The sequence below is a fragment of the Andrena cerasifolii genome, chromosome 11, assembly GCF_050908995.1.
Source record: "Andrena cerasifolii isolate SP2316 chromosome 11, iyAndCera1_principal, whole genome shotgun sequence".
Classification (NCBI taxonomy): Eukaryota; Metazoa; Arthropoda; class Insecta; order Hymenoptera; family Andrenidae; genus Andrena; species Andrena cerasifolii.
Window position 1 is genome coordinate 7,195,358 of NC_135128.1, and position 21,101 is coordinate 7,216,458.

The 21,101-nt window shown below is 38.6% G+C and overlaps 6 protein-coding genes across 11 annotated transcripts; 2 read left to right on the forward strand and 4 right to left on the reverse strand.

Moving 5' to 3' along the window:
- Nucleotides 1–164: 164 nt before the first annotated feature.
- On the reverse strand, nucleotides 165–2,482 carry LOC143374907 (uncharacterized). Its single transcript, XM_076823457.1, is given in 6 exon segments — nucleotides 165–236; nucleotides 362–418; nucleotides 420–526; nucleotides 628–768; nucleotides 828–1,240; nucleotides 1,353–2,482. Coding segments are annotated over 6 exon segments (1,443 nt in total). The 5' UTR covers nucleotides 2,006–2,482.
- Nucleotides 2,483–2,611: 129 nt separating this feature from the next.
- Nucleotides 2,612–4,353, reverse strand: LOC143374790 (uncharacterized). Its single transcript, XM_076823237.1, has 4 exons — nucleotides 3,915–4,353; nucleotides 3,472–3,834; nucleotides 3,082–3,385; nucleotides 2,612–2,990 (listed from the first exon to the last, which is right to left on the reverse strand). Exons 1-4 carry the CDS (start codon nucleotides 4,047–4,049, stop codon nucleotides 2,731–2,733), a joined length of 1,062 nt encoding a protein of 353 aa, XP_076679352.1. The 5' UTR covers nucleotides 4,050–4,353; the 3' UTR covers nucleotides 2,612–2,730.
- Nucleotides 4,354–4,427: 74 nt separating this feature from the next.
- LOC143374794 (beta-1,3-galactosyltransferase 1) lies at nucleotides 4,428–9,196 on the forward strand. Of its 4 annotated transcripts, none has more exons than XM_076823245.1 (5): nucleotides 4,428–4,652; nucleotides 5,142–5,358; nucleotides 5,735–6,096; nucleotides 6,173–6,447; nucleotides 6,511–9,196. In XM_076823245.1, exons 2-5 carry the CDS (start codon nucleotides 5,178–5,180, stop codon nucleotides 6,932–6,934), a joined length of 1,242 nt encoding a protein of 413 aa, XP_076679360.1. In that variant the 5' UTR covers nucleotides 4,428–4,652; nucleotides 5,142–5,177; the 3' UTR covers nucleotides 6,935–9,196. The 4 variants fall into 4 exon arrangements, with proteins under 4 accessions (XP_076679360.1, XP_076679359.1, XP_076679361.1 ...); XM_076823244.1 differs by having other exon boundaries at nucleotides 4,430–4,652; nucleotides 5,178–5,358; XM_076823246.1 differs by having other exon boundaries at nucleotides 4,431–4,652; nucleotides 5,178–5,415; nucleotides 5,831–6,096.
- Nucleotides 9,197–9,442: 246 nt separating this feature from the next.
- On the reverse strand, nucleotides 9,443–11,469 carry LOC143374793 (uncharacterized). Its single transcript, XM_076823243.1, has 2 exons — nucleotides 11,320–11,469; nucleotides 9,443–11,094 (listed from the first exon to the last, which is right to left on the reverse strand). The coding sequence occupies exons 1-2, from the start codon at nucleotides 11,366–11,368 to the stop codon at nucleotides 9,611–9,613; spliced, it is 1,533 nt and encodes a 510-aa protein (XP_076679358.1). The 5' UTR covers nucleotides 11,369–11,469; the 3' UTR covers nucleotides 9,443–9,610.
- Nucleotides 11,470–11,627: 158 nt separating this feature from the next.
- On the forward strand, nucleotides 11,628–15,347 carry Pex5 (peroxisomal biogenesis factor 5). 3 transcript variants are annotated; one of them, XM_076823242.1, is made up of 9 exons: nucleotides 11,635–12,257; nucleotides 12,632–12,809; nucleotides 12,920–13,002; nucleotides 13,088–13,535; nucleotides 13,618–14,158; nucleotides 14,231–14,399; nucleotides 14,479–14,636; nucleotides 14,716–14,883; nucleotides 14,959–15,347. In XM_076823242.1, the coding sequence occupies exons 2-9, from the start codon at nucleotides 12,737–12,739 to the stop codon at nucleotides 14,996–14,998; spliced, it is 1,680 nt and encodes a 559-aa protein (XP_076679357.1). In that variant the 5' UTR covers nucleotides 11,635–12,257; nucleotides 12,632–12,736; the 3' UTR covers nucleotides 14,999–15,347. The 3 variants fall into 3 exon arrangements, with proteins under 3 accessions (XP_076679356.1, XP_076679357.1, XP_076679355.1); XM_076823241.1 differs by having other exon boundaries at nucleotides 11,628–12,257; nucleotides 12,632–13,002; nucleotides 13,624–14,158; XM_076823240.1 differs by having other exon boundaries at nucleotides 12,632–13,002.
- On the reverse strand, nucleotides 15,188–21,002 carry LOC143374791 (BLOC-2 complex member HPS3). The gene is made up of 3 exons (XM_076823239.1): nucleotides 17,140–21,002; nucleotides 16,938–17,052; nucleotides 15,188–16,871 (listed from the first exon to the last, which is right to left on the reverse strand). The coding sequence occupies exons 1-3, from the start codon at nucleotides 20,365–20,367 to the stop codon at nucleotides 16,690–16,692; spliced, it is 3,525 nt and encodes a 1,174-aa protein (XP_076679354.1). The 5' UTR covers nucleotides 20,368–21,002; the 3' UTR covers nucleotides 15,188–16,689.
- Between the last annotated feature and the right edge of the window lie 99 nt (nucleotides 21,003–21,101).

A 21,101-nucleotide genomic window follows, 5' to 3' on the forward strand; every position in this document is an offset into this window, starting at 1 on the left:
CAAATTCATAAGCTAATCACGAATACCTTCGGATATATTAGTATTCACTGACCACGGGGACGTGCGTAACAAAAAGAGAAGCGAAGGTTGTAAAGCGTATCAAAGAATATCTGCTATGAAATAAAATTATCTGCCCGGACATCTACTACGCCGGACTGTGGAAATCATTCTAATTGTACGACATATCCCGTGGAAGGATGTTCTGCCTCCGAAGACAGCAGCAGCAGCGCGCGTGTCTGTAATCCAACAGTACAGTATTTAATGATAATTCTTCCAAGAGTCTACCTTGCTCCGAGGCTAAGGAGTCGAATCGCCGCGAATGCTCTTCACACCACAAATTCCTCGAGTTCCAATAATTAACAATCGTGTCACTGATACAAGATGTAGCACTTTTCCTACTGCTGATCTTCGGCTGGTCTTTGCGTTCTTCTCGCGTCCGATGAGCCCTCCTCGTCGCCCTCGAAGTCATCGACGATTCGCTGCCAGGGCATAGGGTTTACGTACGCTGGCTTTGCTTTCTGATGAGCTGGTAAGTCAACACCAACAGCAGAGTGACCTTTTATTACAGCGAAAGTACCTCTCGGCACAGTAGACGCTTAAAATTATAAGGGAAATAATGAAACTAACGCAGAAGTCCTTGCGTGGCAGGCTTAGGTTTGTTCTTCGCCATTTTGGTCCAATTCTCATAGGCTTTCAGGCTTTCCTCTAATCTCTTCTTCTTTCCCTCGTCCAGCTGCTTTTGTTTCATCTCCTCTATCCTCTGACGAGCTGTGCGCGAACATCGAAGATATGAAATCTTGAACGGACCGATCGGCTACTCTCTTTACCTTTCTCTTTCTCGTTCTTTTTGCGAGCCCACTGGCGAAGATACAAATTCTTCACCACGGAAGCTTTGTCTTCGACCACTTTCAGCTGCTTCTGCAACTCCAGCTCCTTCTCCGCCACTGCTCTCCTCTTCTCTTCTTCCTTCTTCTTCCTTTCAGTCCACTTCACGAAATTCTCTCGCTCCCGTGTTTCCCTCTCCTCCTTCTCCCGAGCCACCCTCTCCGCTTCCATTCGCTTTCTCCTCTCAACCACATCTCCCTCCTCCTTTCTTCGCCGTTCCGACTCCTGCTTTCTGCGGATCCACTCGCTGTAAGTGATTCTCTTAGCGAGCTCGCTCTCGTTCGATCTATCCTCCGAGATGCTGATGCTTGTCAACGACGCCGTGGATACTTGCACGACTCGGTGCCCGTTGTGCCTAAGCGACACGTCACAAGGTTCAAATGTTTTCATGTATCTCAGGAAGAGTTTTATTTACAAACACGTTATTTACAGACACGTCGCGGAGGTTAATATTTCTATAATGCTACGAATGTACAGGATACCTCTGCACTTCCGAGTCGAGCTTCCTAGCGGAACAAAGCTCATCGTTATTGTCTGCTCTACCAGCGATTCTACATCGTCTCTCGACTCGATTCGATGCTCTACGTGATACTACAGACTTCGAGCGTACAAGGTCAGATTCCAGGGACGCAGGCGTAGGTGGAGAATTCAACGAATAACAGCGATACGTTTCTTGGGCCGAAGCTTGGTCACCGGCGTGGCTCACGAACGAAGTAGACAGATCGTTCTTGATGGATAACGTGGACATTATGTCGTTCACTTCCGTGAAATCACCGTGGTTACCTTCGAATTGCTGCCCGTTGCCCTTGGAACTGACCTTCACACGAATCTCAAGCTCGTGCTCCTCGTCCTCGTCGTTCAATGTTTCGGCGTAGATAGCTGGATTAATGAATCGAACTTCTGGCCCAGATTTAGAGCTCGCAGGGGTCATACTGTAACTGACTAATCCGTTCCTTCGGGAACGTCCTTTCTGACTGTCGTCGGACGTTACACGATCGAAACGATCGGGCCCCCTCGGCCGTACATCGTTCGTGAAGCCAGTGCCCCTTCCGCGGCGCATCTCATTAAAATCATCCCGCTGTCTCCAATCATACCAGCTGTCAACGTCGCTGTCAACCATCGTCAAGAATTCTAAAGCCTGGTCCGGCAGTTGCGCGATGAAGATTCCGTGTAGACAAAAGTATGCCGAATTTTAAGAGGACGTCACATATCGTTGGCTTGTGATGCGTCTTCGAATCAGTCCTTAAGATTCCGGACGGAACTCGCGAACGTATACTCGTCCATGATCCGCGCGACGTTGTGCTATTCGCTCACAAACAATGGCGAATCCCTTTTTAAATGACGTCGATAAGCTTCTTGGGCAAGAGTATCCTCGCGCAATTCCGCGTTCGGATTTTGAAATTGACAGGGGCGTCACCTTCAATCGGGAGGGACACCCTCCATTAAGGTACTCGTGGTGACGCTAACACGACTGCGATTTCATAGTGCCTTGGTTGATTTACTGTCAGCACCATTGCTAATCGACCAGCATGGAAAATAGATCACGCTCGATGCTTCTCGGTATTTCACACGCGGTTGATTTTGTTATGTCAATTCATTTCTCACGTTTCTGAGTAAAAGCATCGGAAGTTGTGTAGGGGATGGTTGATAAGGTGAGATAAACGAAAGACAGTAATTCGGTAGAAGCCGAACTTTCGGAGTCTTCTAGATAATAAAAGACGGATAGTTTATTTGCTAAAGTCTTTATTTGTTTTTTTCAACTTATCATGTATCCTTATATTAACTTGTGCTTGATCGACGTATCACTTAATCCTTGATCCGAAATTAATCGGGATCTCAGGGAAATTAGCGTTCGGTTGATATGAAGTTTCTTAAATTCGTCTCGGTTGCGTTGTTCTGTCTCGTAATCATAAGATACTCCTCCGTGATTTCGTCGGGCTGAATCTTATTGAAGTACGTGTCCCGCTCTTGATGCACGTAATGCGTATCGTCGAAATTGAAGTGCAACCCGAGCACGATATTCAGTGCAGAAGTGTCGTACGCGTGGCAACCGGAGTACCGGTATTGCGGTTTCTTATTAAATCGGCAACCCGCCGATTGAGCTCCTACAACAGAGGAAAATTGCTCGCGTAACAATTCTATGCACGGCTATTCTGTTAAATAATATGTAGATAAAATTATTTTTAGCGTACATACCGATGGGACAAATGCAATCTCTTGTTAGCGCGCATTGAACCCATGGCAACATTACTTTCTCTCTAATTTCTTTAAAATTCCTAATTACTAAGTGGGATGCTCTTATTAAAGGGAGAAAGAAAAAACTCTCCGCAGAAACATGAAAATATTCATACATCTTTGGATGCGTTAAGGAGCTAATGGCATGCCTTGTAGGCCAAGTTAAAATTCCAGATTTTGGTAAAAGGTACTTTGAAATGTCTGATGAATTCAAACGGACATTTGAATCCATGTACAATATGTTTCCTAATGTATTTAAAGCTGTCTGTGACAAGTAAAAGGAATATTCAACAGTTTTCGTCAATAATAGCCATACCTTTACGGGTATTATACGTAGAAATTGTTACTTACCTGGATAACTAAAGGTCTATAAACATGCAGTCTATCGTCTTCAACGTGTGCTGGAAATTGACTCACATCGAATTGAATCACGTTACACTTCGTAGAATTACAAGCTGCTCTAATATTTTGCAAAGAATCATCATTTAATCCGACGCTATAAATGACAATGCTATTATTTGGCAAAAGGTGACTGACATTTCTAACAAAGCCATAAATATGCTGCTCGTTCCCTGGCCTTATAAGAGAGACAACAGTCACGTTTTGAGACTTAAGACTAAAAGGTGTTGTGCTTGTTTGCCCATCGAGACCAAGCATCGCGAGATACTTTGAGTCTGTCACCAGCCGCTTCTCCTCCACCTCTTTTAAGTTCTCCTGTAAAGGTAACGAAAGCAAGAGCATAAACCATTGTCCCCGCACAATCGATTATAGTGAATTGTCCTAACTGTATTTACTTGGAAGTTACGTAGCTGCTTGTGGGTCTCTGTAACCAGAGTCTGAATAGAGGGCCGTTGATTGCTGAGAGCAATGAAAACGATGCTGCTCCCTGCTATGCAGATAAGCAACAGTAGCAGGCCCTTGGTACGCATCTCTCATCATTTAACCAAATGTTTGTTCTTCGATTTTTAGATAACAATTGCACTGAGACGTTATGTTAAAAACATTACACATAGGTTATAGATTGTCCCTGACATGACTGACTGTTATAACTGGAATAGGTTGCTGGCAGACGAGCATCAGTTAAACGCATTGATCAGGGCTTGGTTCGTGAGCTCATCCCATAGATAAAATACTTGGAATCTTTCAACTACTTAGATTAAACTGCATTCGACTTGATAACAAAGCACTGTCAGTACTCTAGCAGACGCCGCATTTCTAGGAACTTTCTATTCGGAACGTGTGAGAATGGTAGCTCTGCAATTGGTAAGACTCGAACAATTAACACTAGATGGTTCTGCGCAAGCAGGCGAATTCTGAATTCTGACAGACCATTTTCGATACACAATCTCTATGTATTCGGTCACGAAGAAAGACCGGAGTGACTGTAGTTTCTTTCTTTTTTTTTTAACCACCCGCATAATTGTGTTATAATTATTGTGCGTGATGCCTCGATGAAGAGTAAGTTGAACATTGCGACGAAATTAAATGGAGAGCTGTCAAATGCAACGTAACGCAATCATCGCACCTCAAAGGTAAGGATGTTTACAGTGGACTTGAAAATTGCCTTGCACCTTCTTCATTCAACTTTTATTATATTACCCATTGTCATTCACAACGAGCGACAGATTCTCGGATACCCGCGTAACGCGAATAATAATTTCTTGTACAGCTCATAAAGTCGTCTGTTCTTACAGAATATGTTTACTGCGATGGATTATTGATACAGCTGTAATTGAATTAAACACATGCTCCTATTGTTCCTTAATCAATACAGTTTCTAGCAATACACTCGACTGGTTTTATCGTAAAAAGAACCGACCCGCTCGCTGCCAGATGTTTAGCTTCTCTACGCTTAAGGCAACATTTGATTTATTGTTCCATTCAATTCCAGAGTACCATGAAATTGATTTCATAAATTGCTCGCGTTGCAAGGTGTCTGTGTCGCAAGGGGAATTATAAAATAAGCGATAACAATATACCTAGCATAGTTACGCCATTTGTCAATCCAGTCTTTTTTATAGGCTTCGTATAAACAGAGATATATTATTTGTACTTAGATGGACAGATTGCGACTATTGCCATTGGAATTGCCATCAGCCACCAATATAAATAATGGAATGATTAAAGGGAAAATATCGTTCGTCCGACGACTTGCCGTAGGATTTGTCATTCTGGCTACGCTAGGTTTATTATACGTACCAGCGTACCACTCAGTCCAAAGCCCATTTCTAGGCTTAGGTGAGACTCCGTCCCCTGCAGAGTCTACTAGTGATTCTCACTTGGTAGCCTCCGTAGGTACGCATTCACTAACATTGCTTGAAATCCTGTTGCGTCGCAAACTAACTGGTTTTGTTGTTCGAACATGCTTCGATATTTTCTTCCTCAATTATCGGTCGATTTCAAACTTAAATTCTCCGCCGATGGATGTAGAGCTTGTACACACGACCAGGTACTATTGTTGTAATAGCGTTATCACGGGCAATTCGCTCTGTCTTAAAATTCAGAAGTATTTAGTAGAAGATAAAAAGAAACGTAGAGAATAGTTTTTCCTCTTCTATTTATTTTATCGCAGCGCGCTTGAGTAATGCTGAAGTTGAATGAGTATTTTTATTAGCATGCACAAAGCCAGAGCTTAAAGGGGAAGAAAGTTTGTGGATTCAATTCTACTTGTGGAGTTGGTGGGAAATATTTCTAAATAACTCGTTTACAGCACAATTGCCAGGATGGGCATATAATACCTCGAGAGATCTTTGTACATACATTCATCCACAGAATACAACATTGGTTTTAAATCCTACTGGCATCTGCTCTCCGTCGCCATATCTATTTATTGTTATTTGTTCAGCTGTCGCGAATCTCAAAGCCCGTGCTGCTATAAGGCATACTTGGGCTAATAAGAATAATCTAGACAGTGTATATAATTCAACGGTAAAGATCGCATTTCTTTTGGGGCAAAGCGACAATGATACTCTTAACGTACGTACTCGGCGTGAAATGAGAATTCTCCTAATGGGAGCTACGACGACGACCTTGAAAATGAACTATTTTACAGAACGTAATAGCCGAAGAAAGCCACCAGTATAACGATATTATTCAAGAGAAGTTTTACGATACTTATAATAACTTAACACTAAAGTCTGTCATGATGTTGAAATGGGTGACGTCAAATTGCGGCCAAGCTAAATATCTCATGAAAACAGACGACGATATGTTTGTAAATATCCCTATTTTAATGAAAACATTACAATCAAGATCGCAAACTACCAATACTTTATTAGGCTCCCTCATCTGCAATGCCAAACCTATTTTAGATCCGAATAACAAATGGTAAGTAACAACTGCAGGAATCGATTTCGCCTAACAATTGTCCACATCAATATGTTTAATTAGGTATACACCAAGGTATATGTATTCGGAAAGAATATATCCTAATTATTTATCGGGTACTGGGTACGTAATGAGTCTGGATGTGGCATTTAAATTATATCGCACGGCGTTAACAACACCGCTGCTTCATTTGGAGGATGTTTATATCACTGGCCTCTGCGCAAAGCACGCAAAGGTACGACCCGTAAACCATCCTGGTTTCAGTTACGTTCCAAGGAAATTGGATCCTTGTATATTAAAAAGTGCTATTACGACGCATAAAGTCAATGTGTCCAGTATGTACGTGATATGGAATAAATTGAACGACACAAGTTTCACGTGCAGTAATCATTCTCGTACTGACAAAAAATCAGTTACATTAAGTAGGAATAGTAGGAATATCGGATATTACATTGTGAAAAGGAGACCCATCAATAGATGTATTTAAAACGATCGGACATTTTAAACATTGAACTTGTTACTTATTGTTGATTTAATGTTTATTAAGAGTTAACAAGTGAATGGATATTAACATGAGATTCTGAATCAGTATTTTCACAATGTAGATCTGCGTTTGAATCTCGAATGAATCATATTTTTTACTAATTTATTTCCTTCGCGATACTTTTCTCTCTCTGCATTCTTGTGGCAAGAAAGATTCGTAATTGATATTTAACGTACTAATAATAAAGGTTCCATAACGAAGGTTTTATACACTATTTTTCCATTTAAACAGGAGTAGTTGTTAAGGAAATACTGTCAATTAGATTTCCTGTACGAGTATAGTCAACTTATTTGCATACTTGTATGAAACATTGATGATTAAGTACCAAATATGTCTCTAATAACTTCCACTCGAACTAATAGAAATTTTACTCGAATTCGAAGAATTACTTTAATATCCAGATATTTTATCAGTTGCTTCCTGTTAACGTTAAAGCGGTATATATTCTTTCTTGCCTTTTAATTATTCAAGCAGACACTATTTAAAAGATTATCTCGCGGAAAATATAATTTGTTTAAACAATAAACAACTTCCAATGATATTTATGACTAAGGGGAAATTTGAAGTTAATAGTAACTAACGATAATTTAAACATATCTGAACTCCTAAGGTAGATTATCAGGCGTTTTCCTGAGCTCTATCAAGCTTCCTTTAGAATCTCATTAACTCAGAAACTGATTAATTTAAAATCTCATTATTATATTGTATAGTTAAATATTGATAAGTTTCTACTCCGAATAGAAAGACATTAATGTTATATTCTCTATTATGTAAATATCCCGGTGGTTGAATATTTGTATTTTATTTAAATGGCGCTTGCGTTTTCATAAAAATGACGAAGCTTTGATTAGGCAATGCATTTACATTCCCTATTATCGAACGTAAACGAGGTATTTTTTTTTGCGATCATCTACGCGTTAAATTTTGCAATTGGCAATTAGAATTTTTGGAACGATCGCATTTACCTCGACGCTACCTATTGCCTAAATAAAAAGATATTTCTCTCCAGAATAAAATTATATTTGACTTTTACACATTCTAGAAGAATTGTTATATGAACATATATATAAATATATTTTTTGCTATTTATACACACTGTCAATAACTTTTGACAGTTGATTCCTTTAAAATAAAGCTTATTTTCTTTAAAAATTTGTATATTCGCAATGCTGTTGATAATATATATCAATATTTTCTTACACTTGAATATTTGTAATTGTTTCAAAGAGCTAAATTACAAATTTTTTACTTTTAATACATTTTACGCATTATGCGTATCGCTGTAATTATCACTATCCAATGTTGTAAACAAGGAATTTAGTGAATTTAATTGAGAAAATTGAAGCTAGCGAGTTCACCCCTCCAGTTCTTCGATGAATGTGTCTTGTGCAGAATATCATTATTAAGGCCATGCTATCACGTTTATTTAAGCATCAACGATATATATTTAGTAATTAATAAAAGTTCAATGTAGCTTAATATAAATGCTACGAAGATACGACGTAAAATTTTGTAAGAGTCATTGTAACTTAGCAATTAAGATTAATATTAATGATAATAATAATCGCATTTATAGCACTCTGACTAATTAAATCGACTATCATTTTGTATATTTTAAATTTTAATGATAACTATAAAATATGACATCTCTTGCTAATCCCATTGCAAGGTACATACCCAGTGTGTCAATGTTTAAATCAATTACTAGCTCAATTAAGTAAACACGAATTCACGTTCTAATATTCAGTAAGCTTGTCGAGTGAGATTTATTCACTAGTGTAAACGAAACTAAGATTACTAATGACTCTGCGGAGCATCCTAGTGGCCTTAGAAAATTTCTTTTATCTTGTACAAATACATTGCTCGAAAAATTGTTCGTTAGTAATCTCCTAGCACGTTATGAACCTTGGTGCTACATAGCAATTAATTAATTGTACGTTCGTCGTATATACTTTTGTATAGATCGTCATTTCAATGTGTAAACAAACTTCGTTATCTGTATAAAGAAGGATTATCGTTTTTACCGGTAAATTTCTATTAAAAATATTATCTCGTTTCTTTTCTATACAACGAGCTATACACAAGTATATACAATATTAGTAATTACGAAAAATTTACATTGTCTCTACAAATTCATATACATGTACAACCAATTTGTTACATGCTCCTATCGAATTGTCAAAGATTTATGTGCATAATAATAAATTGAAGAATAAAACGAAAGAATGATGTTGGAAGAATACAAAAAAAAAATGATTCTTTTACGTTCAACCATTACACTCGATATTTCGAACTTTACATATAGGTACTTGTTTCATGTCCAATCTGTTTCTTCGATGTAATAAGTATTTTTGAATAAAGGCGTGTATATAAAAGCTAAACGGCATTGTGTTTAATTGTACATTTCTCCCGCTTCATTAAAGAAAGGAACAGCGACCAATAAAAGAGATCACAAGTTATTGCATGAAAGTTTTAATTGAGGACACCATGCATACAAAAATATTAATTGTATATTTAGAAAATAAATACATAGGAAATGCTTTGTATGCACAGCAAGATAATTATTATATGCATAAACAATTATGTACAATATTTTTTAACTAACATTCTCGATCTACGTTACTTCTTCTTCTTCTTTTTTGCCGTCTTCTTCAAACACTCAGTTTTATCTATCGCGATACTAGTTTCTATCATTGTCTCTACTAATGTATCTAATTTCTTCTTAGCACTTTTTCTCTCGGTGGATTTTTCAGTATCAAAATGAACAGCCTCTAAACTTTCTGTTATTTTATCTAATCTAATTTTTTGCTTCCTGTAATACTTGGTCCTCTTCTTCTTCGTTATTCTAGCATTTAATCGGTCTGCCTCATTTTTTAAATATTTCACAGACGAATCTCCAACTTCCTGAGGTTCTACAAAAGGTTCCGTGCAAGAGATTTTTGTCTTAAATTTATTCTCTAGCATATTAAAATCATCATCCTCGGTAAGAAGCTGTAAATTTCCATCGCTTTGATGTGACATTTTATATTTCTTTGCCCGAGAGCTATCTAAATTAGCATCTTCGCATATATTAATTATGTTCCCCTCTTGATAATTCTCATCTTTTTTCCTTCTCGATTTCTTCTTTTTCTTTTCATGCGTAGACACATTCTCGAATACTTCCCCGCCATGGTCACTTAATTTCCCTTGTACTCTTTTCTCTATTATCTCCTTCTCCAATTTTGCACTCACAGGAAATGACGCATCCTCAATTTCCTTATCTCCTCCCTCTTTCTCAACGACCTCGACGTCGCAAGCCAGTGGACCCTTCTTCCCTTTCTTCTTCCTCTTTCGTTTTAATTTTAATTCATTCTTAGTTATTGCATCATCGGATGCACTCTGTTTACTTCTTTCATCATTATCACTCACGTTACATAAAACGTTCAACTGATGGGTCAAGTCGTTTATGCGCCTCTTAGTTTTCTTCCTTAGGTTTTTAGATACTTTCCGAGGAGTTTGTTCGTGAAAGAGTGAAAGGCTAACGGGCAACAATGTATTTTCATTGTTATCTATTTCACATTCGTGCTCCTGATATTTATTGTGATCCTGTAATGTATTTGATAAACGTATACCAGCGCCTAGTAAATTCTCCTCCTGTTGAGCAATTCTTTTTAATTTTCCATTCAACGTTAAGCCGTGCCTAGCTCCCTTGTGGGCAGTTCTACCGCCGCACACTTTAAATAACTCTTCGTCCGTTAAAGGAATACGGGTAACATCCTCTACAGTCTGTTCTACTTTCAGCAGATTCGAGTTGCTTTCGTTTATCAAGTTACCATCGAGAAGGACAGAAGTCTTAAGAAATTTCCCATAGCTCGCCTCGTGCTTGGATTTCTTTGCACTCAAGACTTCCTTGGAAGGTTCGTTGGATGTACTTTTCTTTGAAACAGATATAAGAACGCCGTGTGCCTGCGACTCGACTATGATATTGTCAGCTGCTTTGTTAAAAGCACTTTCCCACCAATTGTTAGAATCGTCATCCTTATGACCGATTCCTGCCACATCAAACTTCAATTTTGGCTTTAACGCTTCCGTGATACCAGTCTCATTTTTACCCAAGCCTTTACCTGTTTCAATACAAAAGTACAAACACTCTTAGAAACAAATAATTGCAAACTTATTCCTAAGCCGACGCACAGAATTTTCAAATCGTTCCGATTTATTTGATCGCTCTGATATAACATGTTACAATGGCAAAGAGTTCGTATGGGCATTTTAAATGCGTCAGGTACAATAGTATTTAGAAGTAATGCAATTCGCACGAACGCATCGCGATGCGTTCAAAACCATACCTTCCGTCCACCCATATTTCATAAGCTGAGATTTTGCAAAATCAGCCATATTTAACTTTATCCCTTGCTACAATTTCATTTACCTATACGATTCAACAAGCAGAACGGAGCACGTTCCCCGTTCTTTAATTTTATAAACAAGGAGTCTGAAGAGACAAGTGAATCAAAACTATATTGAATTTCGAGCCCTAAGAAGTTGGATTTCTTCGGCGGTCGTAGGATGGCGTGGCGATAGAATCGAATGCGGAGTGCATACTTTGAAAGAACTTTGTCCAATTCTAATACCCAAGAATTTCTTACAAATATACTAAATATTTATCCCGTGCGTGGATTTTTCGCTGTAATAAAATACATTCCTTTATATCATGGCTGGTTGGCCTGGACCGATACGAAGCCGCGTCCCTCCATTGCATCCCATTTCTTGTTACCTACCGAACTTAAAAATGGTCCCCCATAACATTCTCACGAGTTCATCAAACGTAATATTCGCAACAGCTTTAATTGATTACACGAGCGTTCATTAAAGAAGGAGCCGTTGTTCCGGGGCGAGGGGGTACGGTCGAAGCTGTTATCGCTTAAAATTGGACGCTCTTGATACGAACGATGTATAGTCGTTACAAAAAAAAAAGGATGTTCAAGGCTTTACGTCGTTCATCAAGTTGTCAATGATTTGACGTTCATGTGCCAACTGTGCGTGCACAGTGTCTTCACGATATGCATCTTGCTAGTATCAAACATTTACTCGCACATTTGCTATGATAATTCTGTCCGCCCCACCATTATACAGCGGAATTTATTCGGTGCATGTTACCGATATTGCCCCGATACCAGGGAAATGAGCAATCTTGGACAGAGTGTGTGCTTGACATAAAAACACGTTTTTAGTGTAACATCAACGATACCATCGGAATACTAAGTTACATTAACAACAAAAGCAGGTTCGTGCACTTTATTCCCCCGCGATCACGCGTAATTCGTAATCACTTTGCTTTTATCTTATAGAGGCATGAATATCGTTTAATTTTAACGTTGTGCAAGCGAATTTTTGGCGATAAACAGCTCGTTTCATGCCTCGGTCGTGTTTCCACTACAATATTTAATGCCCGCCACAGTAAACCAAGTAAATACCATTTCTGCATGCTATCCTGCAATTGCTTAACGAATCTTTTGATACTTAGTCATCAGTTTTATTGTGCCTTATCAGATATGATAATTAGGAGTAAAGGTTCATGTATTTATATTTCGCTTCGCAACTATTAAGAATTTACGCCCGCCTCCCGAAAGTAACGCAATTTCCTTTGGACTGACGCAGGTGAATATTAATCGTAAAAGAAAATGGCATTTCGTGAATTAGTTGAGGGCGATTGTGGTGGACCTAGTTCTTTGATCCATCTTACATCACACTTTGTACGTGATCATGGGTTTAAAGAAGAAGGAATACGTCATCCTTTTGGGCCTGTGGAGCCCTTTCAGGCTTCAGACTCAGATCAGTTAGTTAAACAATTTTTAGAAGAAAATCCTTCGTGTCCTCAAACATTTAGAATGGATAATTTATTACAAGAAATGCGTGAAATTGATCAAAACATTCATCCACCTATAGCAGCACCGGGAGTAGCTCAAGAATTAACCGGTTTAGATACAGCTTGGGCGAATCAGTATCTTGAATCGGGACGACATTTTAATGTAAGTTGCTATCCTCCCGCTATTCTAATATTAGTACCCGCCGCTGCGCAGTTAAGCAACTTCTCTTATCCCATTTCTAATGCAGGAACACCATACTGATGATATTTGGAATCCTGAGATAGAACAGAATTCGAATATCTTGATCCAACAGACTCATGAATTAGGATTAGGACCAAAGTGGGCTGAGGAATATATAGAGCACAGTATAGATGCTATACAAAGCGACATAAACAAGGAGACTACGGGAGAAACAATAGAAAATACTGATAATCCTAACTTTGCGTATTCAAAGTTTATGAAATTTATGAAGCAAGAAGGAGATGTTCCAATAGATAGCAATCAAGAATCGCTGCCAGATTTTGATAACACTAGTAAAGAATGGACAGAGCAATATGAAGCAAATGATGAAAAGTCTGCAGAGAAAGTCTCTGATAATAGCAATGAAGAGGACGAGGTTTTAAGTAAGGTAGAAGAAGAATTAGCTGTGGCTGGTAATTGGATAGATGAATTTCAAAAAGACAATACCGCTTCAGGTCTGTATACACTTCAACATTAACCTGCTCTAATAATTAAATAATAATAATAATAATTTGCGACTAATAACTTGTATCTTAGATGCAGATAATTATGAGTCTTCGTTTTTACAATTACAAAATGAATGGGAGAAGGTATCGTCCCCCGACGAGGTAGCCACGAGACATCCGTGGCTCTCGGAATACGATACGTTCTACGATCCATTTAAAGATTACGAATTTCACGAGGAGAATCCCATGAAAGATATACCTAATGCATTAGAAGAGGGTAAAAAGAGATTAGAGGCCGGAGATTTACCAAGCGCTATACTTTGTTTCGAGGCAGCAGTGCAGCAAGACGAGAGCGATCCGGAAGCTTGGCTGCTTCTTGGTAAAACGCAAGCGGAAAATGAGCAAGATCCATTAGCCATTTCCGCTTTGAAACGCTGCTTAACTCTCGATCCAGTAAATAACAATGCCCTGATGGCCCTTGCAGTTTCGTACACAAACGAATCCTATCAGAATCAAGCGTGTTTAACTCTAAAAGAATGGTTACTAAAGAATGAAAAGTATAAACATCTCTCGGTAAAAAAGGCTAACATCGAGCAACAGCCAAAATCCAGCGTATCGTCTATTCTGTTTGAGTAAGTAGCTGGTAATATTAACGGCACAGAAGATTATGCTTAATAAAATTATTATATTTTTCGCCGTTCCAGTGATGTACACGAAGAGGTGAAAAATCTTTATATCCAAGCTGCGCGAATGAATCCACGGGATGAAATAGATGCCGATGTGCAATGCGGGTTGGGAGTACTTTTTAATTTGTCTAACGAATACGATAAGGCTTGCGATTGTTTCCAGGCAGCGCTACAAGCGCGCCCTGATGTATGTACAGAATAAAGCTTTCTCTATTTCGCGAGGAATGCTGCTAACATATCCTTATAAATATTATGTTTCTTGGAAGGATTCCAGATTGTGGAGCAGATTAGGTGCAACTTTGGCTAACGGTCAGAAATCGGAAGAAGCTATAAACGCGTATCATCGTGCCTTAAAATTAGCGCCGGGATTTATTAGAGCACGTTACAATCTGGGGATTTCTTGCATCAATCTCGGTGCATACAAGTATGTAAAGTTTTCGTCGATACACGGCGATCGCGATCACTTTCTTGCTTATCGTGAAACTCTTTTTCTCTGCTCGCAGAGAAGCAGGTGAGCACCTTCTAACGGCTTTAAATCAGCAAGCAGCCGGCCGTGGAGCGCAAGGCGAGAATTTGTCGCCGAAAGCCATGTCGAATACCATTTGGTCAACGTTAAGACTTGTCATTTCGTTGATGCACAAATACCATCTAAACGAAGCTATAGAAAACAGGTACAATTCAACAAATGCCTCTAATGAAAACCATAACAAAACTCGCCATGCACATAATAACTTTTGTTATTCTAGAGACCTACCGAGGTTGAATAAAGAGTTTGAAATTATATGAAGAGCATGCAAATTTGTTGAAGCTATTTGTTGAAAAAAAAGTATAAACTGTTTTTAAGGTACCATAGATGAAATCGTTAAAAAATATTTTTTAATAGTTAAAATATGTATATATAAACGAAAATTAGACTCGTTTTACATACAATTCCTTTGCTACACAAGGGGGTAATTTAAATAATTAAATACCCGATTAAGATATTTTATATATTTTTAGAAGTTATTTTGATTCGACATTTCTAACAGGTATACAGCTCCTTATTATTTCGTCTCGCATAAATTGAAAATGGGTTATAAATTATATGTACATAAAATTGTTATGAATTCAATAAAAATGGATTAAAACAGTTTAATCCCCGAGTAAAATAATTAACTGTAGGATCTTAAACAAGAACCAGTAATTTATGATGCGTATATCGTAAAGTGTAATAATAGAAATCTCAAAATATAAATACCCGTTCTCCCTTGAAATAAACTAAATCGTAACAATTCGAAAAAGTATAATTACACAACGAAAGATCGATATGGTATGAGTTACGGATATATTATATCTATCATAATTTATAAATATCGTAGATCACTTCTAACAGAATTATATTAGATTTGTAACAAAGAGAAATTAGTCCTAAAGGCACATCAAAATTACATATCTCGTAACATTTAGACAGCGATGAAAATATTACATCGTAGGATCAACGAATTCAATAGAAAGTAACCATCTATGTGGTTCCCTAAATACATGCTATCCCGCCCTTAGCGGTTGAAATATATAAAAAAAAAATCAAATTTAACAGATTGCTTAGAAACATTTGAACATCGGTTAAAAATACACGATACTATACGACAAAATTTGCTTCTTCAATGTATATATAAAGCGATCTGTTTAGTCGAACGTTATACCTATATAACACTGTAAAGTTCTAATTTTCATACTCTTTGTTCTGCATAGACTTTCATTAATTACGAATGAATTAATCCATTGGCTAAGGGAAAGATAACACACGTCTAGACATAATACAATATATCTATATAGAACGTCTCAACAATCGATTATAGGTAAATAAATTTATCTATAGTATTTGTCTCTGATTTTTGACATTTTTTCTTTCTTTTTTTTTTGATAAAACTTTCTTCATAAAAATGTTGTGCGTGACTACAATCAGTATAACAGAAATCGAACACATTGATTAGCTTGATTAAAGAAATGTGCACTTCTTAAAATATCGTATAAATGACTAGGCGTTAACCGTAATTAAGAAATTGTACATTTGACAGCAATTATTTGCAAATTTAAACATCACGTACAATAAGAAGAATATCCACGAAAACTGAACGGATATTCGAGAAATAATCAGCACTGCAAACGTATCTTCCAAGCAGAAATCGGCTATTAAGTTCGAAGGGCAGGCGATTTGTCAACTATATTAAATGTCAAGTAACTTTCATTAAGCGCTAAATTGCGATTAATAGGATTTCGCAAAAATCGTATCACATGTAGAATTAATTATTGTTCTGAACAAACTCGGCTAAATATGATTTGCCCCGAATCTATCCTCTTTATATAATTATATAATTCCTGCGCAACAAACCACCTATCGTTGCATTTAAGACAGTACAGTTTTCTTTTGGAAATAAAATGAATTGGACCTAGACTATCGCTGTTCGGCGATGCAATTATTTAGATAGAACCGTCGCTCATAACTTTAGAGTCGTCAATAGCTGTTGCCCAGTTTCCATTATTAAAGACTTAACGTGCTCCGCGTGCATAATCTGAGTGCACATCTCGGTACATTTTTGGAACGCAATGACGTCGTCTTTTGGGACCACTCGGTGTAAGCTTTCTAAGGACAACGTGTGCGGCAGATGATTTAAAATTTCTGAAATGTGGGAAGGATATGCATCAGCTCTACTATACTCCAAAGTACTCATAAATGAATATTTACCTTTCATAATTTGCGAATGCATCCAATGCAAATCTTGTTGCGTGATCGAAGTAGAAATTTTATTTTGAGTTAACTCGATTAGGTATTTCCATTCAGACTCTGTAGTGTAAATATCCTAAAAGTACAAAACGATCTTTAAAATTCTGTAGTAAAAGTAGCAGGGGACAGTGCAAGCTGATATACCAAGGTACAGGATGTATACCTTTGCATATTGTACAACAGCCTGAGGACAGCTCTCCATTAGAATAACTGTTACTTCTTCCGTATCCTGAATGCAGAGCGTTTTCAACGACAAGCTGCCGTCAATGTCTTGGGTTTCGAGGAATTGCTTCACCTCGTGCAAGCATTCGTTCGGTACAAAATCGCACGACAGTAACAATTGTAACTTGAACAATTCCGCGGGTATATTCTTCTCGGAGTCAGTCTTGCCTATGTTAGCTAGATCCTTCAAGTTATTCGCGTTCAACATTTTCTGATAATCCTTCGCGTACGGAGGCATTCTGTTTAGGTAATCGGGCCTAAACTTCGAGAATATGAAATTGGCGTAATTTTCATCAATGTTCTCTTTATTCTCTACTTTGTACACTTTGGTTTGAGACAATTTGCCAAGATACGATCGCACTAATAGCTTGAACGCTTCGACCAGAGCGAAATCCTGACGTATATGACTTTTATTTATAACAGACGCGTCTGCGATTAACTTTATACTGATGTAATTGTGAAGGTATTTCTCGAGGAAAACTTGCAGCGCCATTGCTGCGTTGTGACCATCTCGGCCTACCCTCGAGGGCAGATACTCCAGAAACACTTGTATAATCTGATGAAGGGACAGTATTTCATCGTCTTCTATTATCTGTATGAGAATCTCGGCGAAAGTCTTGTTTTTCTGGCGCATCAACGTCCCAGCAAAGTCAGAGAATGTTGGGATCATCGGGCTCCTCTTCTTCATCGCCGTCATGTCAAACAATAAATCCCAATGCTCTACAACTACCCTTTTGATACATTGCGCAGAAACTGGCTCAAGAATTTTCTCCGCTTGCTCTTGTTTCTCCGCTTGAATATATAAAAGTGCCAAAGCTAGTTTGACTAGCTCGTCGGTCTCGTACAATTGTAAAAGATGTATTAACTTCTCTGTAGTGTACTCTCTCAATACAGGACTACCAAAGATCAATTTCAGCAAGTCCCCTTTCTTCAACTTACAGATTATTTCTACAATATTAAACCCTTGGAACAGAGCATCGGCTTCTGAACCACTTTTCAGTGTCAGAAGTACTTCTGTTAGAAATGTAACAAGACCTGGCGCATCTTGGCTTGATTTTCTGGATAACACCTCGGAGGGTTTCAATCCAGACATTTTATAGTAGGGTATACAGAGATCCCAATCTGACTCGTACTCCGATCGGATATAATAGTCTGCGAGCAGTGCGCAAGATTGATTATACAAGTTTCTCAATTTCAGCCCGTTTCTGCTTGCGGTATCTTCGCACTCGTCGATGTTCAAACAATTGTAAGTAGTGTCTTTCGCCAGCCGTATCAGAGCATGGGCTTCTCCCAATAGATGTCTGTAAGTGCTGGGACTAGAAGACTTGTGACTCTTTGCCGCATTTAAAATATCGTAATACAAGTTCTCCAGTTTAGGTGAGATTAAGGAGTACAAGGTCCAGGAGTTCTCAGCTCTGGCTAGGAGAACTAAGTAGCTTTTGCTCTGTAGTAATTGCTGTATCCCCAGAAACGGTCGTAAACCGATCAAACAGACAGGTTCGGAGACGCTCGGGCATGTAACGTTATAATTATCGATGTTGCTCGTCGTTCTTGCGACGTGGTGGGATAAACGTAATGTGTATGATTCGAGGCCAGCTTCGGTCAAGGCGTGCAGGGCGGAGTGTTCCAGTGCTACGTGATTAACAGGTGCGGTAAACGGATAAGTAGTTAAGCAGGTTGCGTCCATAGGACTCGAGCTGGTAGTGGAGAAATGATAAAGATATCCTTCTTGCAGTGTGCACAGGAAACAACTCACACCCTGCAAATATTTGTATTTATCTGATCTAAGAATCGACTTCTTTAAGCAAAAACTGTTGCACTCCTTTTTCATGTATAATGGCTTGAGTAGCAGGCAGCTGAATAGCTCTGAGTTTCCGTCGAGCTTCGACTTGTTATTAGCTGGCATGATCTTGAGAGATAATAAGTTTTTTATTGTATAATTTTCTGACCAGCCCAAGTCGGGGGAGTTTGTTTTAATTATAACTCTCGTGTCGTGTGGATTTAATATGAACGGGCTTAAGGTATGCCCGGGCCCTGCTCTTTCTAAACTTATCGATGGGAAGCTAACAGTCAGCGGTTGTGGATTTCCATCGATAGCTTGAGCAATTAATCTCTGTAATTCGTCTCTTTCATTGTACATTAAGTGATCCAGATCTATGACATCCTTGTTATTATTAGATTTTATTTTATCGAAATCTCCTGTATCCAATTTGCACCATACATTTGTTTTGGAGTTCTTACGCTTCTTAGCCTTGGTCTTTGAGTTCCCCCTACTGGTATAATTATTTTCTGATGCAACAAAGTGAGGATTCTGCACAGGACTTTTATGTTTCGAACTCGGTGCTTGCGATATTGTGCTATCATCTTGGTTCCCCGTATTATTACTGTTTTCCACGAGCGACGAATCAGTGGATATAGAAGTTTTATCGATGGACGAGGAATTTGTTGATGTCAGAGAGCTGAGCTGATCGATGTCTTCGTACATCGAATTGGTCAGTCGAAAGACGCATAAGTTTGATTTATCCATAACCGATATAAAATCTTCAACGATTTCCATGCGCGTAGGAGAAAACGAGAGTCCCAAGGACCACGGTCTTGCCTCGAAATCTATAAACTTCATCTTAGATACTTGTTGAGTCTCGACTTTGTACTCGTGAAGAATAGCACTATTTCCCGATGCTACTAGAAGATTACCAGTACTTTGGCAGCATGCGATCAATGTCGGCTGTATACTTAGAGGTAATTCTATCATCTCCAAGCTATTCAGTGGTCTATTTAAGCTCGGAGTCACACGCCCTGCTATTCTAGCTCGCATAGGCTGACTTTGGTCTTTTACTATGGCCCAGTTAACATAAATTCTAACAAAATTATTAGTGGCTTTCCCAATATGGCTATTAACGCTCGCGTCTCTGGCATACTTTGATTCTAATGTCACGACATAATCTCCTTTGGCACAGTGTACCATTTGACTGATCATGTCAACTGTTGGGAAGACGGTGCGCAGCTTTATATCAGACATCATCAATTCCCATACCTCGACACAGTGCGTCGAAAGGGCCAAGAGGAGCATTTCACGGCCAGACGCGTTCGCTATGCAGCTCGCAGTGGGCTCCTCGATTTGAGTGATGTTTTGCCCCAAAAAATTGTGTACCGTGATTACACGCACCATGTTGAATTTTGTACTAAGAGAGATCCTTAATCATACCTATGTTACCCTTAGACGAACATCATTTCATCCGCAATTGAAAGTACACTTGCTACTTCTGTAACCCAATTGGGCACGAAGCTACCGTTATGATACAACCTAGTTTGTTTGAACCTTTCATAAGACTTGTACTACGTTGTGGTAATTCATTGGAGGTTACCTTTAATTTTTTTACGCATAATCATTCGTATATACGAGTCATTGGCATAGGAATATAGAAACACGACGAATTCGTTGCCTTTTACGAACGTTTTGTATGGCAGCAAAGTATAGATTTAAGCATAAGGAGCCGACGAAATGTCACTTTAATCTTGTTAAAGTGAAAACGAATCTGTCTCACACCGCCTAGAAATCGGTGTTAACGAACCCAATGATCCGTACTTTGACATTCTCGATCACTTTTTACACATTCGAACGTGACTGTTATACAGTGAGTACCGAAATTAATGAGCTGCAGTAAGTTTCGGGAAAAGCGTGTCAGCTTACGTCCAAGGGGATAACACTCATAGCTCATAAATTAGCTCTTTTCTATTAATACCACAAACTATGAGAGAGCAAATGCACTTGGCTCGTTTGACAGATCTACTACTTGTGCGCGCATGTGCATTTACGGGTAAGTACGATACGAATGTGCAACCCGCGCGCCCTTATGATAGACTAACTTCACTACTCGGCTTCGCCCGAAATTTATATTCTGA

Bases quoted from the DNA above. Each gene is read 5' to 3' on its own strand.
- LOC143374791 (XM_076823239.1), bottom strand. From the start codon at position 20,367: ATGGTGCGTGTAATCACGGTACACAATTTTTTGGGGCAAAACATCACT. The intron at 17,053-17,139 runs GTATACATCCTG...TTGTACTTTTAG, and splicing joins CTGTTGTACAATATGCAAAG to GATATTTACACTACAGAGTC. The intron at 16,872-16,937 runs GTAAATATTCAT...CCCACATTTCAG, and splicing joins GCATTCGCAAATTATGAAAG to AAATTTTAAATCATCTGCCG.
- LOC143374794 (XM_076823245.1), top strand. From the start codon at position 5,178: ATGGACAGATTGCGACTATTGCCATTGGAATTGCCATCAGCCACCAAT. The intron at 5,359-5,734 runs GTGAGACTCCGT...TATTTTTATTAG, and splicing joins AAGCCCATTTCTAGGCTTAG to CATGCACAAAGCCAGAGCTT. The intron at 6,097-6,172 runs GTACGTACTCGG...ACTATTTTACAG, and splicing joins GCGACAATGATACTCTTAAC to AACGTAATAGCCGAAGAAAG.
- Pex5 (XM_076823240.1), top strand. From the start codon at position 12,655: ATGGCATTTCGTGAATTAGTTGAGGGCGATTGTGGTGGACCTAGTTCT. The intron at 13,003-13,087 runs GTAAGTTGCTAT...TTTCTAATGCAG, and splicing joins AATCGGGACGACATTTTAAT to GAACACCATACTGATGATAT. The intron at 14,159-14,230 runs GTAAGTAGCTGG...TCGCCGTTCCAG, and splicing joins GTATCGTCTATTCTGTTTGA to TGATGTACACGAAGAGGTGA.
- LOC143374790 (XM_076823237.1), bottom strand. From the start codon at position 4,049: ATGCGTACCAAGGGCCTGCTACTGTTGCTTATCTGCATAGCAGGGAGC. The intron at 3,386-3,471 runs GTAAGTAACAAT...TACTTGTCACAG, and splicing joins ATAGACCTTTAGTTATCCAG to ACAGCTTTAAATACATTAGG. The intron at 2,991-3,081 runs GTATGTACGCTA...CCTCTGTTGTAG, and splicing joins AGATTGCATTTGTCCCATCG to GAGCTCAATCGGCGGGTTGC.
- LOC143374793 (XM_076823243.1), bottom strand. From the start codon at position 11,368: ATGGCTGATTTTGCAAAATCTCAGCTTATGAAATATGGGTGGACGGAA. The intron at 11,095-11,319 runs GTATGGTTTTGA...GTATTGAAACAG, and splicing joins GAAATATGGGTGGACGGAAG to GTAAAGGCTTGGGTAAAAAT.